This window comes from Stegostoma tigrinum, chromosome 15, assembly GCF_030684315.1.
Source record: "Stegostoma tigrinum isolate sSteTig4 chromosome 15, sSteTig4.hap1, whole genome shotgun sequence".
NCBI lineage: Eukaryota > Metazoa > Chordata > Chondrichthyes > Orectolobiformes > Stegostomatidae > Stegostoma > Stegostoma tigrinum.
This window is the reverse complement of record NC_081368.1, coordinates 64,914,661-64,939,813: the sequence shown is the minus strand read 5'-3', so window position 1 is coordinate 64,939,813 and position 25,153 is coordinate 64,914,661. Positions and strand designations below refer to the sequence as shown.

The window sequence follows — 25,153 nt, the reverse complement described above, 5'->3', positions numbered from 1 at the left end:
GGCTTGGAAGGGGTGGACACTAGGAAGTTGTTTCCATTAGGCAGGGAGACTAGGGCCCGTGGGCACATCCTTAAAATTAGAGGGGGTAAATTTAAAACAGAAATGAGACGACATTTCTTCAGCCAGAGAGTGGTGGGCTGGTGGAATTCATTGCTGCAGAGTGCAGTGGAGGCCGGGACGTTGGATGCCTTTGAGGTAGAGATAGACAAATTCTTGTTCTCACAAGGAATCAAGGGCTACGGGGAGAGTGCAGGGAAGTGTAGTTGAAATATCCATCAGTCATGATTTAAATGGTGGAGTGGACTTGATGGGCCGAATGGCCTTACTTCCACTCCTATGTCTTATGGTCTTATAAGCCTTGTTCCTGAGCAAGGCTGTGATGCCTGCAATGTATTAAAAGTTAAAGTCATTTCTTTGAATGGTTTCTACTGGTTTCATGTTTTCCAGAAATATTTAAGCTTACATTACATCCATTAGCAAGCACATGTCCAGTCTTACCCACGTGCTTATCAATTACATTGATTCAGTAATTATTACTTAATCAAGGTTCATTTCTTATCAATCATACTTGTCACGACTGGATATAAATAGAAAATGTGTGCACAAAGAATTAACAAAGAAAATTCATACAGAATGACATGGTCATGGGAAAACACAAGTTGGAGTTAAAATAGCTTCTTTGGTCTTGTTACGGTGAATACAACATTGATTTATTTCAAGTGTACGTTGACCATCCATACACACCTACAGAATCTGGAGACCATGTTCCAGTCTGCTAGTTTGCCCATGCTGAGCAGCTAATGGGTAGAAACCCAGGCACTCCAAACTGTTTCAGAGAGAGTAGGAACTGCCGATGCCGGAGAATCTGAGAGAACAAGGTGTAGAGCTGGATAAACACAGCAGGCCGAGCAGCATCAAAGGAGCAGGAAGGCTGATGTTTCGGGCCTAGACCACTTCTGAAGCCGGGTCTAGGCCCAAAAGGTCAGCCTTCCTGCTCCTCTGATGCTGCTCGGCCTGCTGTGTTAATCCAGCTCTACACCTTGTTATCTCACTCCATACTGTTGATGTGAATCATGATAACAGGAGCTCTTGTCCAGTTACCTTTTAAATCGGCAAACCCACACTTGCTGTTTTATACACTAATTTCAAAATCCAAACAGAACAAACAATGGTGGCCACAAAATGGCCAGGGCTCACTCCTCAGTATTCCATTAACAATTTCTTGCAGCATTCCAATATAACATTAAAACTTAAGAACCTCACTCTCTTCAATTTCAAGCAATACCTACAATTACAATTCCATTAATTTTTCACCATACTAACTCAGATGAACATTTCCTTTATTGGACCTGCTTACAGTCCTTGCAAATCCCTTCTTGTCCCTAAACTCACTATTTTTATTGCACAAAATCACATCCAAGACAATGACAGATGTAAACTCCTTTCTCCTCCCTTGGACTGCAACTTCTAAAAAAGCCTATCAATTTAATGCCATTGGTTTACAAATAATGCATTGACATAGAAAGTTGCTTCAAGAAGAATATCTCGGGCTCATCAGCATTTTCAGGTAGGTGAATGAGATTCACCCTCTGAGGCAGATTTAGAATGAGCATGTCCATGCGGCTTAGAAACTGAAGCGAGTGTAATGGAACCACAACCATTAGCTTGTAGTTACTTTTTCCAAATTGGCCACAGGAACTCAAAGGTCAAGACTCACTGAAATCTGGACAACACATAGCATTGAGGACTCTTCTAATATCAGATATCTCGTGGTCACATTTTAATGATGAGACTTCATTGTGTGAGGGGTTTCCCAATACTATAGAAATCATAGAATCTCTATAGTTTGGAACCAGGCCATTTGGTCCATCAGGTCTACACTGACCCTCCAAAGAGCATTTCACCCAGACTCATCCCACCTCCCACACTACTCCTTTGACTCTGCACTTGCCATGGCTAACCCACCTAACCTGCACATCCCTGGATGCACTGGGCAATTTAGCATGGCCAATCTTTGGACTATGGGAGGAAACCTGAGCACCCAAAGGAAACCCACATGGACACAGGGAAAATGTGCAAACTCCACACAGACAATCACCTGAGGGTGGAACTGAACGCAGGTACCTGGCACTGTGAGGCAGCAGCACTAACCACTGAGCCACAATGCTGCCCAATTCCCGTAATTTAAATTCCCTGTTGGCTTTCTTGGAGTTAAATACATCCCTGCCAGCTTTCTTTAAATTAAATACAGTGCTGCTGAAGGAATTGTTTACAGCTGGTATCCTGTGTGTTAGCATCAGGGCTCAGATCAGAGCATGACCGAAGGCTTATGGTGTGGAAACTCTGATGCTCAGCAATTCTGCTGTATTATTAAACTGCTCATAGTTGTGCCTGCGTCCCAAGCAAATTACTGACAATACTGAAGAACAAATATCTAAGTCATTGTGGATGGATTTTCATGATGAGTAGGCCAAGCAGAACTATTCCATTAAATTTTCAGATCTGAGGAGAGGCCAGAAGTTGCACACAGATTGGGACTTCTGTTGAGCCAGGCTTCTTCCTGTACATTTCCCCTCTGTGTTGTTCCAAGTACGGACCCCAATCAGGGGCTGACGTGCAAGCCGCAGAAATTTTCTATGAAAGGAAAAGTGAAATGTTTGAATTTTCCATTTGAATTTTTCCCACTATTTGCTTCTGACTAGGGAAAAAAAACCCCTGATCCTATATAGGTTATCCTGTAGTTTGTTCCAACCAATGGCAATTTGTGTTATACTAAAATAAAACCTGTTTGTTTTTCCGCAGCGATTATAGACCCACGTCTAACTTCTAATGTCTCAGTACTGCAATACTGAGATATATGATGGAAGGGTCACTCAACCTGAAACATTAACTCCGATTTCTCTCTACAAATGCTGCGAGACAGAGGTTTTCCAACAATTTCTGTTTTTGTATATGAAGGAATATCTTTATAACATAAGAATATTGTCTAAGATGGATAGTAGCTGAAAGGGTTAACTCATATCATGAGATAAGCTCCACCCATCACAATATAAATGATTGCTCCTGGGAGGAGCAAAACATTTTTATTTCCAGTTGTTCTTGTGCTGACCTTATGTAGTGCAAAGTATTGACAGCTTATTTTTCAATTTAGCATGATGTCACATGACTCAGGTATGCTCTCACTAGCTAGTAAGTATTATGTAATCAACCTATTTTGTTTACTAAGACAGAGCATATCTTCTGCCAAGCGCTTTGTGCATGCAATTATCCCCAACTGGTATTTACAACTTACAGTAATACCAGTAAGAAAGATTTATGACATTAAACCTACCCAAGCTAAATCTAATGGTTCCAGAGAACATGACTACAAAATATACCATGATAACAAGAAGGAATTCCAAAACAGGCCAAAGCAGTTGAAGGGGTAACCACCAATAATAGTGAAATTCAAATTCAGGAGTCAGAAAATGTCAGAACTGGCATGCAGATATCTCAATGACTTAATACAAACTGAAATAGCTACAGGTGCTGTAAATCAGGAATAAAAACAGAAGTATCTCAGCAGGTCTGGCAGCATCTATGAAGAAAACAAATCAAAGTTAACGTTAACTCTGATTTCTTTTTCACAGATGTTGCTGGACCCACTGAGCTTTTCCAGCAACTTTTGTTTTTATACCTCAATGACCTTTATAGCCGTGGGAGGGTACATGGTTAAAGAGAATGGGTCCATAAATATAGCACTGTTGAACAGTTTAAAATTGAGCTGTTATTGGAATGAGTGCCCCTATTGTTCATTGAGCACAGGGTGGTGTGTGATTTAGATGTGACATGACTTAGGATGTGAGAAGTAGAGTTTTGCATAAACAAATGTTTCTGGAAGAAGCAAGATGGGAGACAAGACGTCAGCGTGCATTGCCAAGAGCTTACAAAGGAACGTTTTAGAGTTTTGCTGGTGGATGAGCTAAGGCAGAGCAGGGTCAGGAGGTTTTGCCAAGTTAGAAGGAAACATTTTTGAAGGCACAAGCTTGTGATCAGAATCTCATCTGAAGAGAAACGCAGCACCAAGGTTGCAAATAGTCTGACTCACCTTCACACCAAGGTGGGGGACGCAAACGGACATTAGAGATTAGAGCTCCGGCAAAGATCAAAGATATTTGCTTCATGTTTACTTTCCGAAAATGTAGACGAGAGAGGTGGAAATTCAGAATGCGTAGGGGTGGAAATTCCAGATTTCAGTGGCTGAAGACGTGGCCAGAAATGTAGAATGATGAAAATCACAGGAACACAAGATGCTAGAATTTGTGGGAAACAGGCACCTTAGAAGGTTATTAGGACTGGCGGAGTTCAGAGAGGTACAGAGGTGCCAGGCCTTGAAAGGATTTAAAAACAAATGTGATGCCTGGCTGTTGTTGCACATGGGACATCAAGCTGCACCATCTGCAGAGTTATCTCAAAAGTTAAAGATTTTAATAAGTACATCGAGTTCCCCAATGTACCTGCCTTTCAGGTTCAGGTTGACAGAAAGCATGGGACCAAGTTTCTGTACTGAACAAGAATAATTATTCATAACAAATAAACTGATTCCTGTTACAGATAAACAATTATGAACAGTTGGCATTTAGGAGGTAAGTTTGAGCTAGATTACGTTGGACTGAAACTTACACACTTCAGCAATTAAGTGATAGGCCCAGGGGTGATTTTCTCGACTGGCCAGCAATGAAAGTCTTTCAGGGGTCAATTAAAGGGCACTTCAGGATCTCAGCTCACCACCTCCCTGATCTCCTGACTCATTTGTGGGCAAAAGTGGCTCCTTTCCCAGCAGGAAAACAATGGCAATCTGGCAGAGGGGACTCCAAATTCTCCAATCTGAGGGAAGCTAGAAACACAAAGAGTGAGGGGGCAGGGGGTGAAACCAATCCCACCACTTGCTGTTGACGCCACTAACCCCTGGCTCTCCCCATGACAATACCCTGGGAGGACAGGATGAAAGGGGCTCTGCCCAAGGTGTCTGCCTTGGACGACAGACCTGAGGACTCAGAAGGGGTCTGCCTCTGATTGGGCAGCAGCTTCCAGTGACCCAGGTTCACCAATATTGAGGTAACAAGGCGTAGAGCTGGATGAACACAGCAGGGCAAGCAGCATCAGAGGACCAGGAAGGCTGACGTTTGGGCCTGGACCCTTCATCAGATGTGGGGGAGGTGAAGGGAATTCTGAAATAAATAGGGAGCGGGGGGAGGCGGATAGAAGATGGATAGTGGAGAAAATAGGTGGAGAGGAGACGGACAGGTCAAAGAGGCGGGGATGGAGCCAATAAAGGTGAGTGTAGGTGGGGGGTTAGGGAGGGGATGGGTCAGTCCAGGGAGGACAGACAGGGGGCAGGATGAGGCTAGTAGGTAGGAGATGGGGGTGGAGCTTGAGGTGGGAGCAGGGCATAGGTGGGAAGAAGGACAGATTAGGGAGGCGGGGACAAGCTGGGCTGGTTTTGGAATGAGATCGGGGGAGGGGAGATTTTGTAGCTTGTGAAGTCCACATTGATACCAATGGGCTGCAGGGTTCCCAAACGGAATATGAGTTGCTGTTCCTGCAACCTTTGGGTGGTATCATTATGGCACTGCAGGAGGCCCAGGACAAGTCGTCTAAGGAGTGAGAGGAGGAGTTGAAATGGTTCGTGACTGGGAGGTGCAGTTGTTTCTTGTGAACTGAGCGTAGGTTTTCTGCAAAGCAGTCCCCAAGCCTCCGCTTGGTATTCCCGATGTAGAGGAGGCCACATCTGGAGAAGTGGATGCAGTATACCACATTAGCAGGTGTGCAGGTGAACCTCTGCTTGATGTGGAAAGTCTTCTTGGGGCCTGGGATGGGGCCGAGGGGGTAGGTGTGAGGGCAGGTGGAGCACTTCTTGTGGTTGCAGGGAAAAGTGCCGGGTGAGGTGGGGCTGGAGGGGTGTGTGGAGAGGACAAGGGAGTCACGGAGAGAGCGGACACTCCGAAAAGTAGATAAAAGGGTGGGGGGGGGGGGGGCGGGGGGGTCGGATTGCAGATGGCGGAAGTGTTGGAGGATGATGCGTTGGATCCGAAGGTCGGTGAGGTGGTGCGTGACGATGACGGGGATTCTGTTTTGGTTGTTATTGTGGGGAGGGGCTGTGATGGGTGAGTTGCGGGAGACTCATTCGAGGATGTTCTTGACCACTCGGGTGGGGAAGTTGCGGTCCTTGCAAAATGAGGACATCTGGGAGTTCGGGAGTGGAATGCCTCATCCTGGGAGCATATGCGGTGGAGGTGAAGGAATTGGGAATAGGGGATGGCATTTTTTGCAGGAAGGTGGGTGGGAGGAGGTGTATTCTAGGTAGCGGTGAGTGTGTTGTGGGCTTGAAATGGATATCGGTTTCTGTTGAGGCCTGTGATAGGACAGGATCATCACCTTCAGTCACTTGTCAACTCTTAGTGTGAATAAATCAGGTGATTGACATGGTTTAGGGCTGTGACTTAATGTTCACCAAATGTGCCTCTTACACCCTCCCCCATCATTTGGGCAAAAGAAGGGAAGATCATGAGTTTTCATCACACACACTCACCTCCCCCTACTACTTAGACAAAAAAAAGGGAAAATCCACGCCCATAAATGGTAGCCTCCCTTTACACACAATTCTATGATGTAGGCTTTAAAAACGTTTCCTTCATATCCTTTCAGCTATGGCATCCAAACGTGAAGCAACACTATAACTGATATTCTTCTTCCATTCAGGAGGAGTATTTCCCCACAATGGAAGGCAGCAACGCTCATCCGATATTGGGCAAGCAAAGGACAACCTTTCATTATTTGTTTTGTTCTATTAGTAAGGCTTTATTCTATTAGTAAGTACCTGTTCCTTGAACGTTTTTCCACTTCAAACAAATGAAGGCTGTCTTATCAGGGATTGTTACAATCTTACATTACAATCTTACTTGTACAGATCCAAATACTCTTGCACAGTCACGTTGTCCATCCCTATCCCCTACCTCGAAAATATCTCAGGTTCTGCTGCTGTTTGCTACCTTGGTCTCATATTTGACTCCGCATCGAGCTCCTCACCATGTATCTGTGTCCTCAATAACAGCATTGATTTTTACATGAAGAATAAAGTGCAATTTAGTCCTCTGCTCTTCATATCCGCTGGTGAAGTGGTAATATCACTTGGCTAATAATTGAGAACTGCAGGCTAATTTTCTGTGGATGTGGATCAAATCCCGCCATGGCAGATGTTGAAGAGTGAATTTCATAAAAATCTGGAATTAAAAGCTTGTGTAAATGGCAACCACGTGACCATTGGCAGTTGTTGTAAAATCCAATCTGGTTCACTAATGTCCTTTAGCAAAGGAAATCTGCTATCTCTACCTGTCCACATGTGACTCCACATTAACAACAATATGGTTGACTCTTAACTGGGGCATTTAGGGATGGGCAATAAATGCTGTCCAAGCCAGCAATGCCGGCATCCCATGAATTGATTGGAAAAAAATCTGTGCTGTTATCAGTACAGTTTATTTTTCCATTTTACTGTTGATTCAAAGTCCACATTCTACTCTCCATAAACCAGAGATCATTCAAAACTCTTGTTGCCTGGTGATTACTCACATTAAGTTCCGTTCAAACAACATTCCTGTTCCTTGCTCTTCGACATTGGTAAATCAAAACAATTTTAAACCGAAAATCCTTCCTTTCAAATTCCTTCCAGGACTCATCCTTCCCTCTCTCTGCACTTCACTCTAGACTTGTAAACCACTGATACATCTCCGGCCATCTAATTCAGATTTCTTGAGCATTTCTGATTTTAATTATTCCACCATTGGCAGCCATGCCTGCAGCTACTCTGATTCTGGACACGAAAACACCCTCTGTAAACATTGCCAACTTTCATTCCACCTTTCAGAGGCTCCTTAAAATCTTTTCCACATTTGGCCTTTTTAAGCCTGATGTGAAACACGTTGATTAATTAAAGGTAACACATAAATATAAGTTGCTGTTATTGTTGAAGGCATGGCAAAAGGCTACAGACTTTGCAAGAATTCTGGCAGCAAAATTAGATAATTCCAGTGATAATGCACAATTAGACCGGTCATTCAAATTAATGAGGCCCTTTGTAAATTTCATGTTGCATTCGGATTCTACAAGTGTTACAACACCGAGACAGACAGCCAAACCAAACTGCTCTTTCTCCCTCACTCCCCACCCGCCTCCCCAATAAGTTACTCCAATGGTTCTGAACAGACTTTTGAACAGCCAATCCTCAACTTTACAAATAATTAATTCCAGACACCTACTATGTATCTTAAACAAAAGACTTAATTTATTAAATGCACAGCATCTTTACAGAGAAAAAATAGACAACGAGGTATCTGATTAATGTCAGAGATAACAGTGTGGAGCTCAAGGAGCACAGCAGGCCAGGCAGCTTCCGAGGAGCAGGAAAGCAGGATAGTTCTTACTATCTCTAAATCTGTTAATGTCTATGCTTTAAACATGAAACATTTGTTTTCAACCACATTCACAAAAAAATCACATTAAGGGATAAATAAAAGAAAATAACAAAAACAATAAGAATCTGGGCTCGAAACGTCAGCCTTCCTGCTCCTCAGATGCTGCTTGGCCTGCCATGTTCATCCAGCTCTAAACCTTGTTATCTCAGATTTTCCAGCAGCTGCAATTCCTACTATCTCCACAACAATAATCAAATGGTTCTTATGTCACTTTGAAAGAAAGGGTCTGAGACATCATTGCACAGGCCTAGATTTGAGTTCTTTAGTGCTTTATTTTCTGGAAAGATTGTTCAGGAAAACATTTTTTCATGCTTGCTAAGGTAAAGGACGTAATACTTTTGGCTCAACTTTCTACTCACTGGGCTTCTGGAAACTGGTATTTGAGATAAGGCAGGGAGCTTTGAAATCTTCATGCTGTGTCACCAACAGCCAAATTCATCTACACTGAAAACACAGTTCAAAACACCAACTTAGCTATAGTCATGCCCTAATAGACTGACCATCTCTTCCAGAAGACTCAATTACTATTCAACGTCTACAGTTTGCTTCATCATAGGATCTCTTCCACGGTTGCTACAACAAATTCTGAGACACTGACCTTCTTTGTAGACAAATTCTGCTATCTGTATAAACACAATTGGTGTCGCTGTCAAGAATCACCCGGCAATTTACCTTCAGGCCTGGCCTTACTAACAAACAAAGAGCTTTTTTGGTCCATTCTTTTCCTTTTCACACAAGCTAGCTGTCATGTGGCCCATACGTCATCTCCAGTTCTCAATTCCCAGTTCACAGCTTCAAATCAAATTGGTAAAAAGGTTAAGGCTAATGAAAAGTATCAAGGATTTTAAGACAAGAAAACAAGGAGTTAAGAACCAAGAGCATGCTGGGCTACAGGGCCTTTTGGGCTTCAATAAAATCATGGCTGATCTAACTGGCTGGAAAATTACAGTGATTCATGACTCTCTAAGAGCACTTAAGCAACTCCTTATTCTGACAATCTGCCTCAGAAATCTAGAGTCTTCCACAATTTTCTGCCATTGGGGTCTTTTAGCGTCTTCTACTAAGACGATATAAACATTTTCTTGTTTTCAGCCATTAACTTACTCATGAGTGTCATCATCATGGGAGCCATGCTTACTTTAACAATGTCTTGTTTTTCCCTGTTTAAGATTTTGTGGAAACTCTACCTGTCAGTTTTTTTTATATTTCTTGGTCGAGTGATCTCAATCTATTTGCTCCTTCTTAATTATTTTTCTAGTGATTTCCTTGTTTACAAAATACACTCAATTTCTGGTCCATCACTAATATTTGGAAAATTGAATTTGACGGCATCCACATCTTTCTTAGTTAGTTACAGATGAATTATGTTTTGTTTTAAAGTAGCTCTTTCTCAATGGAATATATCTGTGCTGTGAGATATGAAATATCTCCTACTCTTTATTCTTTTCTTTTCAGTCCATTTTAACCAGACCTGTCCTTTAACAGTTTGAATATCATTTTATAAGTTTAAGACTGTCATCTTTGCCTTTAACATAAAAATCTTCAGATTTTGAAATCCGTCTTCCGTAGGCAATCATTTATTACGTCTTAATCATGTCTCATTGCAAATTACCAGATCAAAAATTTAGCCCTTTGATAGTTGCTTTCATAATATAGTATCTGAAGGAAGTGTGTCAAATACACTCCATGAACTTCTCTTCAACATTGTCAGTTTGTTTTACCCGATCTCTATGAAGATTAATGTTACTCATAGATATTCCAGTATGTCTTATGAGTCTGCATTATTTTGCAAGATTAACAGCCTACTTTCAGTAAAGACTTCTTTTTCTCACTACTTCTTATCTTCACCAAACAGATCCTATGTCTTGAGAAATGATCTTGTCTCAAACCCTCATTGTTACATTGAGCTCATTTTTTTTTAATAGAGCTACCACGGCTCTCTGTTCTTACCACTCATTCTTCAAAAATACCAAGTGTTCTTTAAATTCACTCCCCAGCCTTGATCATCTTGCAGCCATGCCTTTGTAATAGTTACCAAATCATACTCACCCATTCATCTAGCTAGCTCCTAATGCTTTCAACATTGAGCTAAATAAGCTGTAATTCTATTACTTTGTTTACCACTCTTCCACATTCTGAACCCATTTGTTGACACACTCTTATATCATACTGTTTGACTCCATTCATCACACTCTGTCATCCACAACACTATTCTGCAATATTATTTTAAAATTCTATTTTTACCGTGTCAAATTTACTCCCATTTGAACCTTCATCCCTCACACAGTTCCAACACACTCATCACTCTTTTGCTAAGGTCTTCATCAAGGTGGTGTTCGGCCTAAGTCACTCTGTAAATGGATATAAATGGCTGTGAACACAATTTAGTTCTGTAGTGACACAGGTAACATTGACATTACTGCCATTGCAGAGGACCATTTTGAGTTCCCATTTCTTTCTCCATAAAAGTATTCAGAGGTATTTCCTCACCTGCCACAAGGTGCAGCCCTCAGCTAGGATAACTCTCACAATGGCCACGAGGGGGATCCACATAATACAGAAAGCAATCATACACCAGCCCAGTGCTATTGCCCAGACAGGGTATTCAACAGGTCCATAGGTTGGAGGATCAAATGTCGCTAAGGCCCAGAACAAGATGATCTGCAAATGATTGCACAAACTGGGTGAGAATGGAATGAAACATTATGTGTCGTTTGATTATTGCCAACTTAAATCACTTAAAGGTGTTGCATCTCCTTACTGCCAGCAAACATGGGGAGATCGCAATCCAACACATTCTCCACCACAGCCAGAACAGCCAGTTCTTTTTCCCGATCATCATCTCAATGTCCTTGATAAATCTGTTTATCCCTGTGAACAAAAAGGAAGTACAGAGTCACAGTCACTTGCTTCATCTATCTTTAGGGTGCTTGTTTACTGAAAAATCTTATCTTGTACTGCGCGGCCCTAATGAACAGGTTCAGTCAAAGAAGGAACCAGGATGCATGAATTGATACCTGACTACTCATGACTGTAAAATGTTTGCACTCTCTCTAGGAGGAGCTCCTATTTCTGATCTGCGCTGAAACGGACAGATCTGTCATTAGACTGGGGCAGATGGACTACTGAAGTGAGTTTTCTGTCTTGAGATAAAGATTACCAAGTGGATCCTAGAATATTAAAAAAAAAAATCAGAACAGACTGAAGCTTAACCTGTTTTGTACCATCTGCCTCGATATTTGGGAGTAAGTGGCAACTGCAAGAAATGGCACAAGCTGTTCAATTGGGCTGAAGATGTTTAACCATCAGCAATTAAGAGGAAAATGAAGATGAGTATCATAAATGTAAGATGCAGAAGACACTGCCTGTATCATGTTGGCACTTCCAGCCAACTGGGGAAGATGAAGACCTATCTGTACAACATCAGCCAATTAATTTGTCCTGGTGTTTCTGAAGAGACATGCAGATCCCCGTGAATACTTATAAATACTATTGTTTATTTTGTTTCATTGTTTTTTTCAATTCATTTACCATAGATCCAGCTGAGACCGATGAGTTCCAGCAAAGCTGTGATAATGACAATCCATCCAGAACAGAAATGATCCACTAAGTTTATCCAGTAAATTCCAGCCTAAAATTTAATGAAACATTCGAAAATGTTACATGAGAAAATTTCATATTCTCACATTCAAAATAAGACATTAAAGGGGTATTAAGTTTTTACTTTTTTCAGACAGATCATCAGACATTTAAGGAGAAACAGAAAGGTAATGCAGAAGTCATGAAATGTGGGCATTGCTAGCAAGGTCAAGCATTGTTACCCATCCCTGTTTCCTTACTTCCTCATGTCCTCTGAGGACAGCTAAAAGTCAACCATACTGATATGTTGGTAGTGTCAGAAGTCATCCAGACTGGAAAAGGATGGCACCAGAGATAATGGGAACTGCAGATGCTGGAGAATCCAAGATATCAAAGTGTGGAGCTGGATGAACACAGCAGGCCAAGCAGCATCACAGGAGCGCAAAAGCTGATGTGTCAGGCCTAGACCCTTCACCAGAAACATCAAGCCCGAAATGTCAGCTTTTGCGCTCCTAAGAAGCTGCTTAGCCTGCTGCGTTCATCCAGCTCAACACTTTGTTATCTCTGAGAAGGATGGCAGACTCCTTTCACTAAAGGTCATGAGTGAACCATTTTTTTTTTGTACAATAATTGAGAAGAGTTTCATGGTCACAAGTCTAGCTGAGAAGACTTCCTTGAGTGAATCTCACTCTAAATTCAGTCCTCATTTCTGAATAATGGGAGAGAATGTTAAAGTTGTTAGATGAGGTATCAATGAAGCAGAATAATTTGTTTAGATCTTGTTATTGCAGTGTGTTCATCCTAGCAAACAGACACTATTCCATCACATTCCTAACCTGTACCTTGTACACAGTAGTGAGACATCAAGCACCCTCAATGCAAAATTCCTAACCTGCTCTTATATGTACAGAATTTTAGGGCTGATCCAGTTCAGTTCTTCATCAATGCTAACTGCCAGGCTGTTGATAATGGGAAATTCACTCAAAGCGAATATATTGAATATATAGTGAATACATGTACATATTGTGAATATCAAGGGACAATGGTTAGATTTTCTCTGGACACAGGGTTGGCTTAGCATTTCTGTGGTGAGAATATTATCACTAATCAGTGCTAGATGGAATATTGCCTGGATCTTGTTGTTGTATGCAGTGATGTCTATAACATCTGAGGAGTTGTGAATAGTGCTGAACATTGTTCAATCATCAAAGAACATCCCCACTTCTGACCTTAGGATGGAGAGAAGGTCATTGAAGAAGCAGCTGGAGATGGTTGGGCCTTGAACACTATCCGGAGGAGCACCTGCACAGATGTCCTCAAGTTGAGATGACTGACCTCCAACAACCACAACCATCTTCCCATACGTCAAGTATGACTTGAGCCAGCAGGTAACTTTCCACTTATTTTCCAATGTCTCCAGTGTTTCTGGGTCTTACTGATGCCACACTTGGTTAAACGCAGACATGATATGAAGAGCAGTCACTTTTAACTTCCTTCTGGTATTCAGCTCTTTTGTTCATATTTGGAGCAAAGTTTTCACGAGTGGAAAAGCTATGGTGGAATCCAATGAGCATGTAATTGTTGACCAAGAGCTGCTTGACAGCGCTGCTGACAACTCCTTCCATTACTACGCTGGTGATTGTGAGTAGATTGACAGGGTGGGTAAGTAGCTGGTTGGATTTGTGCTGTCTTTTGTAGATGGTACGCACCTGGAAATGTTTCTGCATTGTCGGGCAAATGCTACTATGGTGTCTATGCTGAATAGCTTAGTTAAGTGTACAGCTAACTCTGGAGTAGGAGTCTTATGCATTATTGCTACAATGTAGTTAAAGGTCAGTGTCCTCAACTGTTTCTTGAACAACATGGACTCAAGGACACACACCCAGCCCATGGACTGGAATAGACTGCTTCTCTAGTCTGTATGCTTGTTTTCCGAGTGCTGTTGAGATCATCTCACTGCATCTTGTACATTTTTTTCATGTGGCACGGTGTGATTCTCGCTAGGTCGAGGTGAGTTCCCTGTTAAGTTATTACTTGTTAAACGCCTTGTTAACAGCATAACTTTCCATGGTTTGCAATCTTACCAAACTCACTGCAACAATCAACCTCGGAAATACTCAGTGTGGCAACGAGAGCATGGACCTGGGAAAATCAGATCACCACTTGCCCTGAAAGACCTCCGTGTTGGATGCCAGGCACCATCATGTCAGAGTACACTCCATGGCATTCAATCACATGTGCACTCCTCACTCACAGACATTGGCATCTTGTGTGTGCCAGCCTCTAAAAATGCTCACGGCACATCTGAGCCGCATGTAGTGCATTTCTATACTTCAGTGCTTTACCTCGGGCTATGTCAGTAACACTCATTGTAATGCTAGAACAAGGACACTGCGTGGTCAGGGACACACGCCCAGCTCATAGACTGGACCAGGTTGCATCTCTACGCTCTGCAGTCAAGTGTTAACTCATTGGGCTCAAACCACAGCTGGGTGATCTTAGCATCTCTGCTTGCATTGCTGTGACTCCCCTTTTTTGGGCTCTGCTCTCTCTGCCAGGGATACCAAATTCATGTAACTACCTTTCAATGTTGTTTAGCTGAGACACAAAGGAGGGAAGTTTAAGATGGTTGACAGTCCAGTCAACAGGGATCGGCTTTGCTCAGGGATTCCTGGCACAGGGCAGTCCTCTGACACCAGGCACAGGCCTGCTCAGGACATTCACAGTCAATGTCCTTTCCTCAGAATGCGTGAGAAGCTGAATGATGGGCAACATGTCCATTGAGTCTGTCATATGGTGGTCTTTTTCTTACATAGTTTGAGAGGAATACTAGAATTATGGAAGACAAAAGTAGATAGTACAGCTATTACTGTTGGTGCTAATGTGAGGTGGCCTGAATGAGTGAGCAGGCAGTGCAGAGAGTATTCTGGGTTAGAGGTGACAAGGACTGGGGTGGGTGAGAGTGAGTGATAGAAGTTGCTTCAGGCAACGGTGACAGTAATAGAGAAAGAGCCAGGTTGTGGGGCAGGGAGGGGGGAGGGGGAGGTGAAGAGATAGACTAAGTGTGAGGTATCGGAAACAAGATAATGGTACTTTGTGGATGGAGCACCGAATGTCAATGACCTTCTTCCTAAAGCGTTGGGCATTCCTGTAGACTCATTAACCTGGGCGGCACCATCTGACCAGGCCAATACAGTCTGGTGTTGTGGTCTCCTCTGCTGGTTCTGGGGAAAGAGAAAATCCCACCTGTTCTCTCACCCCCATCCAGCAGGGCCTCCAGCTCCCTGCCCATAAAGCATGGCACCAAGATTGCCCTTTCTGCTGAGATGGGGGCAAGTGTCACAAAGCGGGGGCAGGGCAGCTCAGGACTGAGTGCGCTCATCCAGGTACAAACATGACTTTAAAGACTGCACTGGTGCCAATCAATTCTGCAGTTTCCAGAGAGGGGAACAGAAGATCCCAGCAGAGATGATTACTTCTACATGATAGTGCCAAAAGTGATTCCAGAGAGGTGTGTCATGTATATTAATGAAGTGAACAGCAGAGAATTGCAGGGACACCTTCCTTGGAAATCCCTAAAGTTGACAGTCAATTTTGGGCAGATTTCAATCCAACTTCTTTTATGTGACTTGGTACAATGGTTTTTTTTTATTGCCTCTGTGCAGTGCCTTTGAATACTTTATGGCATAAGAAGTGCTATATCAATACAAATTGACATCATTTTACTCAGCCCAGGCACGCTAATTTTCAAAACGTTCTTGTAATGAAAATATTGCATGTTGCTTTTAAAGGTTTTTCACTTGTGTTCTACTCCATTGTAATATCACAAGCTCCATCGTTTAAATTCTTTCATTTAACTATTGCCTTTCTGACTTGAGGCCAAACTCTATTGGGCATTGGAATTGGCCTAAAACAGGCTTCCCTCTCCTTCTTGCCAATATCAACTTGCCCAATAATACCTGCTGGACTACCAAGCTGGTATGGACCTTGCCCTACCATTGAAAAGATCATCCTGTGAAGCTTATCATCTATTGAATCTTTACCATGACCACGTATGGAAACACCTCAGACTACAGAACAATGACATACCTGTGTTACAAATACAAGGCCAAGAAAATAAAGTAGTGGGAAAATGGCAGTTATCAGGTAAATGCGCCTTGTTTGGCGAAAACAAGGGAACCAGTCCAGCAGCACTGTGAATATCGTTTCTGATGAAAGAGGACATTAAGTGACATCAGTAATTATGGAATAACGTATCTGAGCCCAGAGAAATTACCCCGCCTCTCACCCCAGCGAGACTGAAGCCCCGCAGCCAACAGGAGCTGGCAATGACAAATTGGACAGGCTGCATTGAGTTAAAATGACAGAATCTCCATCACCTTCTAACCATCCCATTCCCAGTGAGTCAGGGAAATAATAGTCCCCTTCCTTTGACAGCAGCAATGTCTGCTGTAAGCTAATGTGAGGGTGCAGAATCCGGAAGCTAGCACAGGGAAAGGGAACAGGGCCTTAATATTGAGATGCAAAACCACAGCAAGACACATTAAACAAACATTGAATTCTGCAATCTCCCAGATATTGCAGTAACATTTCCCCGTGTGTTACATTATGCAGCTGTTAACTCATTGACATCAAATAAATTGTTGCTGCATGAAGACAGTGAGCAAAGAGTGGCTGCAAAGAAATATTATGCATTTTGCCACTAACATTGTCACCAATATTTTCTCACCATATTATTGCAAAGAGATGACCATTTAGAATAATTTCCTTTGAGATCAGTACAAAGTGTTGTATGAGGCAATTAATACAAAAAGTGTTAACTGGCATTACAAGACAATCCCAATCATCAGATTATAAAAGTCTGCTCCTCGGAATAACTAAGTTGTATTTAAATGATCGTTCTGAATGTTGAAAGCATATCACTTAAATAGTAAAGTCAGCATATTCTTAAATAGAAATTGTCATCTGACAAAAGGATGTAGATGTAATGTAACCAGCTATTCCATAATTAATAATAAATGTATTCTGTTTATCTAAAATTGAGCTGACTTTCTGCCTAAGCTGTTGTGAGGGTGTCCTTCTCACATGGGATCAGTGACCCAGACTAATATTAATGAGAGCACAGCTACCCATGACACTCAGAACTGTCCATTGCATCAGGGATTTCTCTTAGAGTTGAGAGTATAGAGCTAAACTGGCATCTTTTCCCTACTGAGGGGATTTCAAGACTGGGGGGATATTCTTAAGGTGAGCGGAGAAAGGTTTTAAAAAGACACAAGGGGCAATTTTTGTTTTTTAAACAGAGAGTGGTTCATGTGTGGAATCAACTTCCAGAGGAAATGGTGGATGAGAGTACGTTTAAAGGGCATTAGGTAAGTGCATGAATATGCAATGTTTGGAGGGATATGGGCCAAGTGCAGGCAGGTGGGACGAGTTTAAGTTTGAGAATATGGTTGGCTTGGACTGGTCGGAGCGAAGGGTCTATTTCCATGCTGTAGGACTCTATGGCTTTATGATGATGTAAATTTACTCTTCTGGAGGACCTGATGCCTCATGAAAGATCACTCCATAACCCAAATGTCATACAAGTGGCTAGCAAGCCATAAAAGTATTCTGCTTAATTAAGACCAAATGTATGTTCTGCTTCAGGCACTGTGTTGGCATCAGTATCAGTAGCCTGGACTGGGATTAGAGGTAAGTATTGGAGGCAGTGAATCTATTCAAGATATCACAGATGATTCAGGGAGATGACCATAGTAATGTAAAAGAAAGAAATGAGTTTAATCAAACAATATCATTCTTACCGACATCTGCAAGCACAGTGTCAATTTCCACGGTGATTAGCATGAAGAAAAATAAAATGGACCACAAAGGTGCCCATGGCAATTGTGCAAGGCCTTCTGGGTAGGCAATAAAAGCCAAACCAAAACCTGAAAAATGGATACAATACAGTTAATGGTGTTCAGAAAGCAAGAATATACAAGTTAAGAGCAGGAGTAAATCAATCATTCAGCTCCTCACCCTGTTGCAACACTCAATAAGATTCTGTCTGATTTCACTGTAGCCCCAACTTAGCTTTCCTGTTTGCTCCCACATTTACCCTTGACTACTCTATCGATCAAACAATTGAGCTAACTCAGCCTTGAACATATTCAAATACCAAGCCTTCTCTATCTCTCGCAGAGAGAATTCCACCGACTAATAATCACACAAGGGATGCTCCTCATCTCAGTTTTAAGTGTGACATCCCTAATTTTTAATGTAGCCTCCCCTGGAACTAGCCTGTTCCTCAAAAAGAAACCTCTTCCCAACCTGACGAGTCCTCTCAGCATCTTATACAACTCAATAAGATCAACTCTAATTCCTCTAAATCCCAATGTTTATAAGGCCCAACCTGTTCAACGTTTCCTCATAAAATAATTCCTACATCTAAAGAATCGCTCAATTGAACCATCTCTGAATGCCACTACTGCAATTGTGGATATTTTATAAGGAGTCTGTTCAGGGATGTCTCTGGACTGTTGGGACTTGTACCCAGATCTCCTGGTTCACTCGCAGGGGTGCTGACACTGTACCACAAAGACGTATTTTCATATAATTATATTCTTTCTTAAATGAGGTGATAAACACTGACACGATGTGCTGGGTTTCAGGCCAAGTGTTATTTTTGGGAGTTGTATACAGGTATCCAGTTATGGTTCACAGTGACTTTTCTCACACGATCTTCTACTTCTCACCACATTAGTTATGTAATTAGTTTATTTGGCATGCTTTTCATGTAATCAAGTAGCAGGAGTGGTGAAATTCCCACTGTCACCGGGACGTTCTGTCATATAAACCATTGGTACCACAGTTAATGCCCAGCTGCTCATCACATCAGATGCTACGAGCCAGAAGCTGCCTCTCACACAGTCATCTCAGGAAACCAGTATCACTTAGAAAGAATAAGTGGCAGAGATAATAGGAACTGCAGATGCTGAAGAATCTGAGATAACAAGGTGTAGAGCTGGATGAAGACAGCAGACCAAACAGCATCATACGAGCAGGAAGGCTGACGTTTCAGGCCTAGACCCTTCATCAGACATGGGGGAGGGGAAGGGGTTTCTGAAATAAATAGGGAGAGAAGGAGAGGTGGATAGAAGATGGATAGAGGAGAAGATAGGTGGAGAGGAGACAGACAAGTTGAAGACGCAGGGATGGACCCAGTAAAGGTGAGTGCAGGTGGGGAGGTGGGGAGGAGATAGCTCAGTCCAGGGAGGACAGGCTGGTCTAGGAGCTGGGATGAGGCCAGAACGTAGGAAATGGGGGTGCGGCTTGAGGTGGGAGGAGGGGATAGGAGAGAGGAAGAACAAGTCAGGGAGGCAGGGATGAGCTGGGCTGTTTTTGGGATGCAGTTGGGGAAGGGAAGATTTTAAAGCTTGTGAAATCCACATTGATACCATTGGGCTGCAGGGTTCCCAAGTGGAATATGAATTGCTGTTCCTGTGACCTTCGGGCGGCATCGTTGTGGCACTGCAGGGGACATGACATCTGAGGAATGGGAGGGCAGGGTGGGGCGGGGGGGGGGGAAGAGTTGAAGTGGTTCGCGACTGGGACGTGCAGTTGTTTATTTTGTAGGTGTTCTGCAAAGCGGTCCCCAAGCCTCCATTTGGTTTCCCCAATGTAGAGGGAGCCACACCAGGTACAGCGGATGCAGTATACCACATTGGTGGATGTGCAGGTGAACATCTGCTTGATATGGTAAGTCTTCTTGGGGCCTAGGATGGGGGTGAGGGAGGACGTGTGGGGGCAAGTGTAGCACCTCCTGCGGTTGTAGGGGAAAGTGCCAGGTGTGGTGGGGCTGGAGGGGATTGTAGAGTGGACAAGGGAGTCTTGGAGAGAGTGATCCCTCTGGAAAACAGACAAGGGTGGGGAGGGAAAAATGTCTTTGGTGATGGGGTTGGATTGCAGATAGCGGAAGTGTCGGAGGATGATGCATTTGATCCGGATGTTTGTGGGGTGGCACATAGGATAAGGAGTATTCTTTTTTGGTTGTTATTGCGGGGACGGGGTGTGAGGGATGAGTTGCGGGGAACATGGTCCAGAGTGTTCTCAACCACAGTCAGGTGAAGTTGTGGTCCTTCAAAAATGAGGAATCAGTGATGTATGGGAACGGAATGCCTCATTCTGTGAGCAGAAGTGGCGGAGGCAAAGGAATTGGGAATAGGGGGTGGCATTTATGCAGGAAGGTGGGTGGGAGGAGGTGTATTCTAGGTAGCTGTGGGAGTTGGGGGTTTGAAATGGATATCAGTTTCTAGGTGGTTGCCTGAGATGGAGACAGAGGAAGGTGAGAGAGGTGTTAGAGATAGTCTAGGTGAACTTAAGGCTGGGGTGGAAGGTGTTGGTAAAGTGGATGAACTGTTAAAATTCCTTGTGGGAGCACGAGGCAGCGCCGATACAGTCATCAATGTAACGGAAGAATAGGTGGGGTTTAAGGCCAGTGTAGGTACGGAAGAGGGATTGTTCCATGTAACCTACAAAGAGACAGGCATAGCTTGGGCCCACGCGGATATCCATGGCCACCCCCTTTCTCTGTAGGAAGTGGGAGGAATTGAAAGAGAAGTTGTTGAGGGTGAGGACGAGTTCGGCTAAGCGGATGAGGGTGTTAGTGGAGGGGGACTGGTCAGGCCTGTGGGACAGGAAGAAGCAGGGGCCCTTTAGGCCATCTGCATGGGGAATGCAGGTGTATAGGGACTGGACGTCCATACTGAAAATGAGGTGTTGGGGACCGGGGAATTGGAAGCTCTGGAGGAGGTGGAGGGCATGGTTGGTGTCACAGGCGTAGGGAGGGAGTTCCTGGACCAACGGGGAGAAGGTGGAGTCAAGATAGGGAGAGGTAAGTGCGGTGGGGCAGGAGCAGGCAGACACAATGTTCGACCAGGGCAGTGGATTTTGGGAAGGAGATAAAAGTGGGCTGTGCAGGGTTGGGGATTGATGGAGTCTGTGGGTGGGAGATCACCTGAGGTGATGAGGTTGTGGATGGTTTGGGAGATGATGGTTTTGTTGTTGGGGGGTGGAGTCATGATCCAGGGAGCAGTAAGAGGTGGTGTCGGTGAGTTGGCGTCTGGCCTCAGCGATTTAGAGGTCAGTGTGCCATACAACAACTGCGCCTCCCTTATCCGCGGGTTTCATGGTGAGGTTTGAATTGCACTGGAGGGAGGGAGTGGAGGGCTGCATGTTGTGCAGTGGGAGGGGTTAGAGTGGGTGAGAGGGGTGGAGAGGTTGGAGGCGATTGTAGTCTCGATGGCATTTGGAGATGACGCAGTTGTGGGAGTGTATGAGGCCTGGGGGTGGTGTCCAGGAAGACGGCTTGTGTTGGAGGTGGGAGAAGGGGTCAGTAGAGGGAGGGTTAGGTTCACGGTTAAAGAAGTAGGCGTGGAGGCGGAGGCAGCAGAAAAACTGCTCAATGTCCAAAAGTGACTACTATTCGTTGATGTGTGGGTGGAGGGGGACAAAGGTGAGCCCTTTACTGAGGACTGACTGGAAGTCTGGTTGAACAAGATGGTGAAGATGAGGGCTAACGTCAACATGGTAGATCACCACAGAAGGCCAAATCACCATACAGCCAGACAGGACGCAGACAGATAGACAGGAAGACTTTGGTGTTAAGGGTGCAGAGACAAACCAAGTAGGACTTTCGATGATCACTGTTCACTATATTCACCAAGATGATCCATTTCTGTGTCAGGACTCACTGTTCTCCACTGTTTTCATTTCCTTGCAAGAGGCATACAGCAACTGGTACACAAATTATAAATGTCTCTGACTTACTGATTAAAAGCAACAGCTTCCACCAACTGCTGAGAGATGATAAATAAGTTCCTTCAGGTTCCAGGTATTTTCTACTGCTGGGAGACACATCACCTCTGCTTTCAAGGGTCAAAGGCTTCTGGCAATGTTATTCACATCAACAAGCTGTTCAGCAGCAAATCATGTAGATGTTGTCAGGAAGACGGATAATCACATCTACACAAACCAATTAATTACAAGTAGTCTCTGACTTCTTGCTTAAAAGCAACAGCTTGCGAGAATCTTGCAGACAAATCCCACTTTCTACACTCCTGATGCCAGCCCATCCGTAATCAACTTCCTCCATTGTTGACTAAAACAGCAATGTTAACATCACATACAATGAGTTTCAGTTATATGCTTTTAAAAAAAAAGTGCAGCAAGCCCTTCACCGTCCTTAGTTTTAAAACAGCCCTATTTTGTCTTTGATATAAATGATTTGAATGTGAACATTGCAGATATAGCTAATAAGCTTGCAGTTGACACTAAAATTGGAGGCATAGTAGACAATGAAGAGGGTTATTTCAGATTATAATAGGATCTTGATCAGATGGGCTGAGGAGTGGCAAAGGGAGTTAAATTTAGGTAAATGTGAGGTGCTGTATTTTGGGAAGGCAAATCAGGACAGGACTTATACACTTAATTGTAAGGACCTGGGGAGTGTTGCTGAACAGTGACCTTGAAGTGCAGTTCATAGCTCATTGAAAGTGGAGTCCCAGGTAGACAGGAGAGTGAATAAGGCATTTGGTATGCTTGCCTTTATTGGATAGTGCATTGAATATAGACAATAGGAGGTCAAGTTGCGGCTGTACAGGACTTCAGTTAGGCCACTTTTGGGATATTGTGTTCAATTCTAGTCTCCCTGCTATAGGACGGCTGTTGTGAAACTTGAAAATGTTCAGAAAAGATTTACAAGAATGTTACCAGGATTGAAGGGCTGGAATTTTAGGGACAGGCTGAATCGTCTGGAGCTTTTTTCCCTAGAACGTCAGAGGCTGAGGGGTAACCTTATGGAAATTTATAAAGTCATGAGGGGCAAGGATAGGGTAAATAGACAAGAACTTTTCTCCAGGGTGGGGGCAGCCAAAACTAGGCGTCATAAGTTTAAGGTGAGAGGGGAAAGATTTAAAAGAGAACCAAAGGGCAATATTTTCACCCAGAGGGTGGTGTACGTACAGAATGAGCTGCGAGAGCAAGTGGTGGAGACTGGTACAATTGCAATATTTAAAAGGCATCTGAATTTATATCTGAATAGGGAGGGTTTAGAGAGATATGGACCAGATGCTGGCAAATAAGACTAGATTAATTTAGAAATAGTAGATTAATTTATGATATCTGGGCAGCATGGATGAGTTAGACGTAGTTGTTTCCTTGCTGTATATCTCTATGACTCAATGACTCTATTCTAATTTCAATCCACAGTCAAATATGCAAAAGTATTTTTTTTAAATGGTCTTTATAACCCAGCCAGATCTTCTTTGAACTGTATCACGGTCGTTTCCATCTCAGATTTTTCTAAACTAAAATCAATCATTGATATTCTGAATCTAAACAGAAATCATCATAAATCTGGTTTTTCCTCTCTTGTCATAACACCCTAGAATACGAACAAACTATCATTCAGTCTCCAGGATGCCTTCAGTCTCTTGCTGTCTGACACATACTTGTTTAAAATCATGGTTCCAAAAAGACTGACTTAGTTCATTATTCAATGTCTTCAAATAAATAACCCAATGCCCAAATGAAATTACAGACATTTTATCACATGACCCAAAGAGCTTTCAAGAGCATGTTGAAGGATCATTGAAGTGGAGACCCAAACAAGTGGCAAGCTGCATCTGCCAGGTGACCGCTCTGTCTTTCAGGTCAGAAACTGTACCCATCCAGTTTTGCAGGGAGAGAAAGGAGAAATTACGAGCTGCATATTAATGAGGTGCAGTGGACACATGATTCTGGTTTTACATTGCAATACTGAAAGAGAAAAGTCAGAATTTTTTCTGAATGTCAAGAGTTAGTTTTAAAAAATAATTGTGGCCACAATATCCTGCATTTATCATCATTACCCACATCACTCGTCATGTGTAAGTTTGGACTAACAGTCCAGGTCCTTTCTCACTAAGGGCTGATATTACTATTGTGTCACATCCCTAGTTTCATACTCAATAAAGGGAGCATTCAACCTGCCTTCCTAATCATCTGCTGAACGTGCATGCCAAGGCTTTGTGACTCATGTGCCAGGTCACTTTGATTCCCATACTGTAGAGTACTGCATGTTATGTAACAGAAGATAACCATATTTAAACAGACTCTGAGTCAAATTTTTTGGTGACAGTCTTATTTCAGTTAACTACACTCCATAAAGACCGATAACGAGCTGTCCATAATTATACAAGCTATTCACATCCAATTAACTCTCCATTACTGTAATGGAACTATCATTGATATATCCATCATCTATTCATTTATTATGTTTCACATACTTATTCAGCCTATATTAGATGATAATACTAAAGTCCATTTGCATTTGAATAATCAACTATTATTTGTGCCTAAGTGGACAAATTCTCATTTTCTTACACTGCATCATCTCTCAATGCTTTGCCTACACAGGTAATATATCTAATTCCCTTGCAGACCCAATGTGTCCTTTTGGTAACATAGTTTTGTACCTATCTTGCATCGTCTGCCAATTTAATTACCCTTCATTTGATTCCCTCATCCAACTAATAGCTACAGACGCTGAATAATTGAGGCCCCAGCATGGATCTCTGTGGGGCTTCACCAGTTTCAGCTTTCCAACCTGAAAACGTCTAGTGTCTAGCTCCTGTTTCCAAGTCAAACCTGTCTCCAGCTCTTATGTTGTTCCCTATACTGATGTCTCTTATTTTGTATAGATGTCAGGGGCAACATTCAAGAAACTGATGCTATTTGCTTAAAATTACTTAAAACTTATTTAAATATTTTTAGAATTCTGATTATCAATATTTGTCAAAATTGTTTTTTGATCATTACCAGAATATTATGATGATGAAGTATGTGCTTAAAGTATAAGCCATTGTCTCTTTCATCAATATGCATTGTAAATAATCATGGCCCCAAAACTGATCTCTGTAGCCACTTTATCAAACTGTCTGTCTTTTCTTTGTTACCCAATATTGTTTCCAAGCTAACATGTTACATCAATAACCATGGGCTTTTTTAATGTTATAAATTAGCCTGACATGTCATCTAAT

The 25,153-nt window shown here is 42.8% G+C and overlaps 1 protein-coding gene across 4 annotated transcripts in view; it reads right to left on the bottom strand.

Annotated features, from left to right (window-relative positions):
• Positions 1-1,032: 1,032 nt before the first annotated feature.
• The window catches only part of LOC125458970 (sodium- and chloride-dependent neutral and basic amino acid transporter B(0+)-like), a 49,533-nt gene continuing 25,412 nt past the window's right edge, over positions 1,033-25,153 (bottom strand). For all 4 annotated transcript variants that reach the window (XM_048544842.2, XM_059651502.1, XM_048544843.2 and 1 more), the window contains 6 exons: positions 17,897-18,022; positions 16,182-16,300; positions 12,045-12,144; positions 11,275-11,384; positions 11,004-11,174; positions 1,033-2,634 (listed from right to left, as the gene is read on the bottom strand). In XM_048544842.2, coding sequence (XP_048400799.1) covers positions 2,497-2,634; positions 11,004-11,174; positions 11,275-11,384; positions 12,045-12,144; positions 16,182-16,300; positions 17,897-18,022 — 764 coding nt within the window. In that variant the 3' untranslated portion in view covers positions 1,033-2,496. The remainder of the gene's footprint in view (positions 2,635-11,003; positions 11,175-11,274; positions 11,385-12,044; positions 12,145-16,181; positions 16,301-17,896; positions 18,023-25,153) is intronic.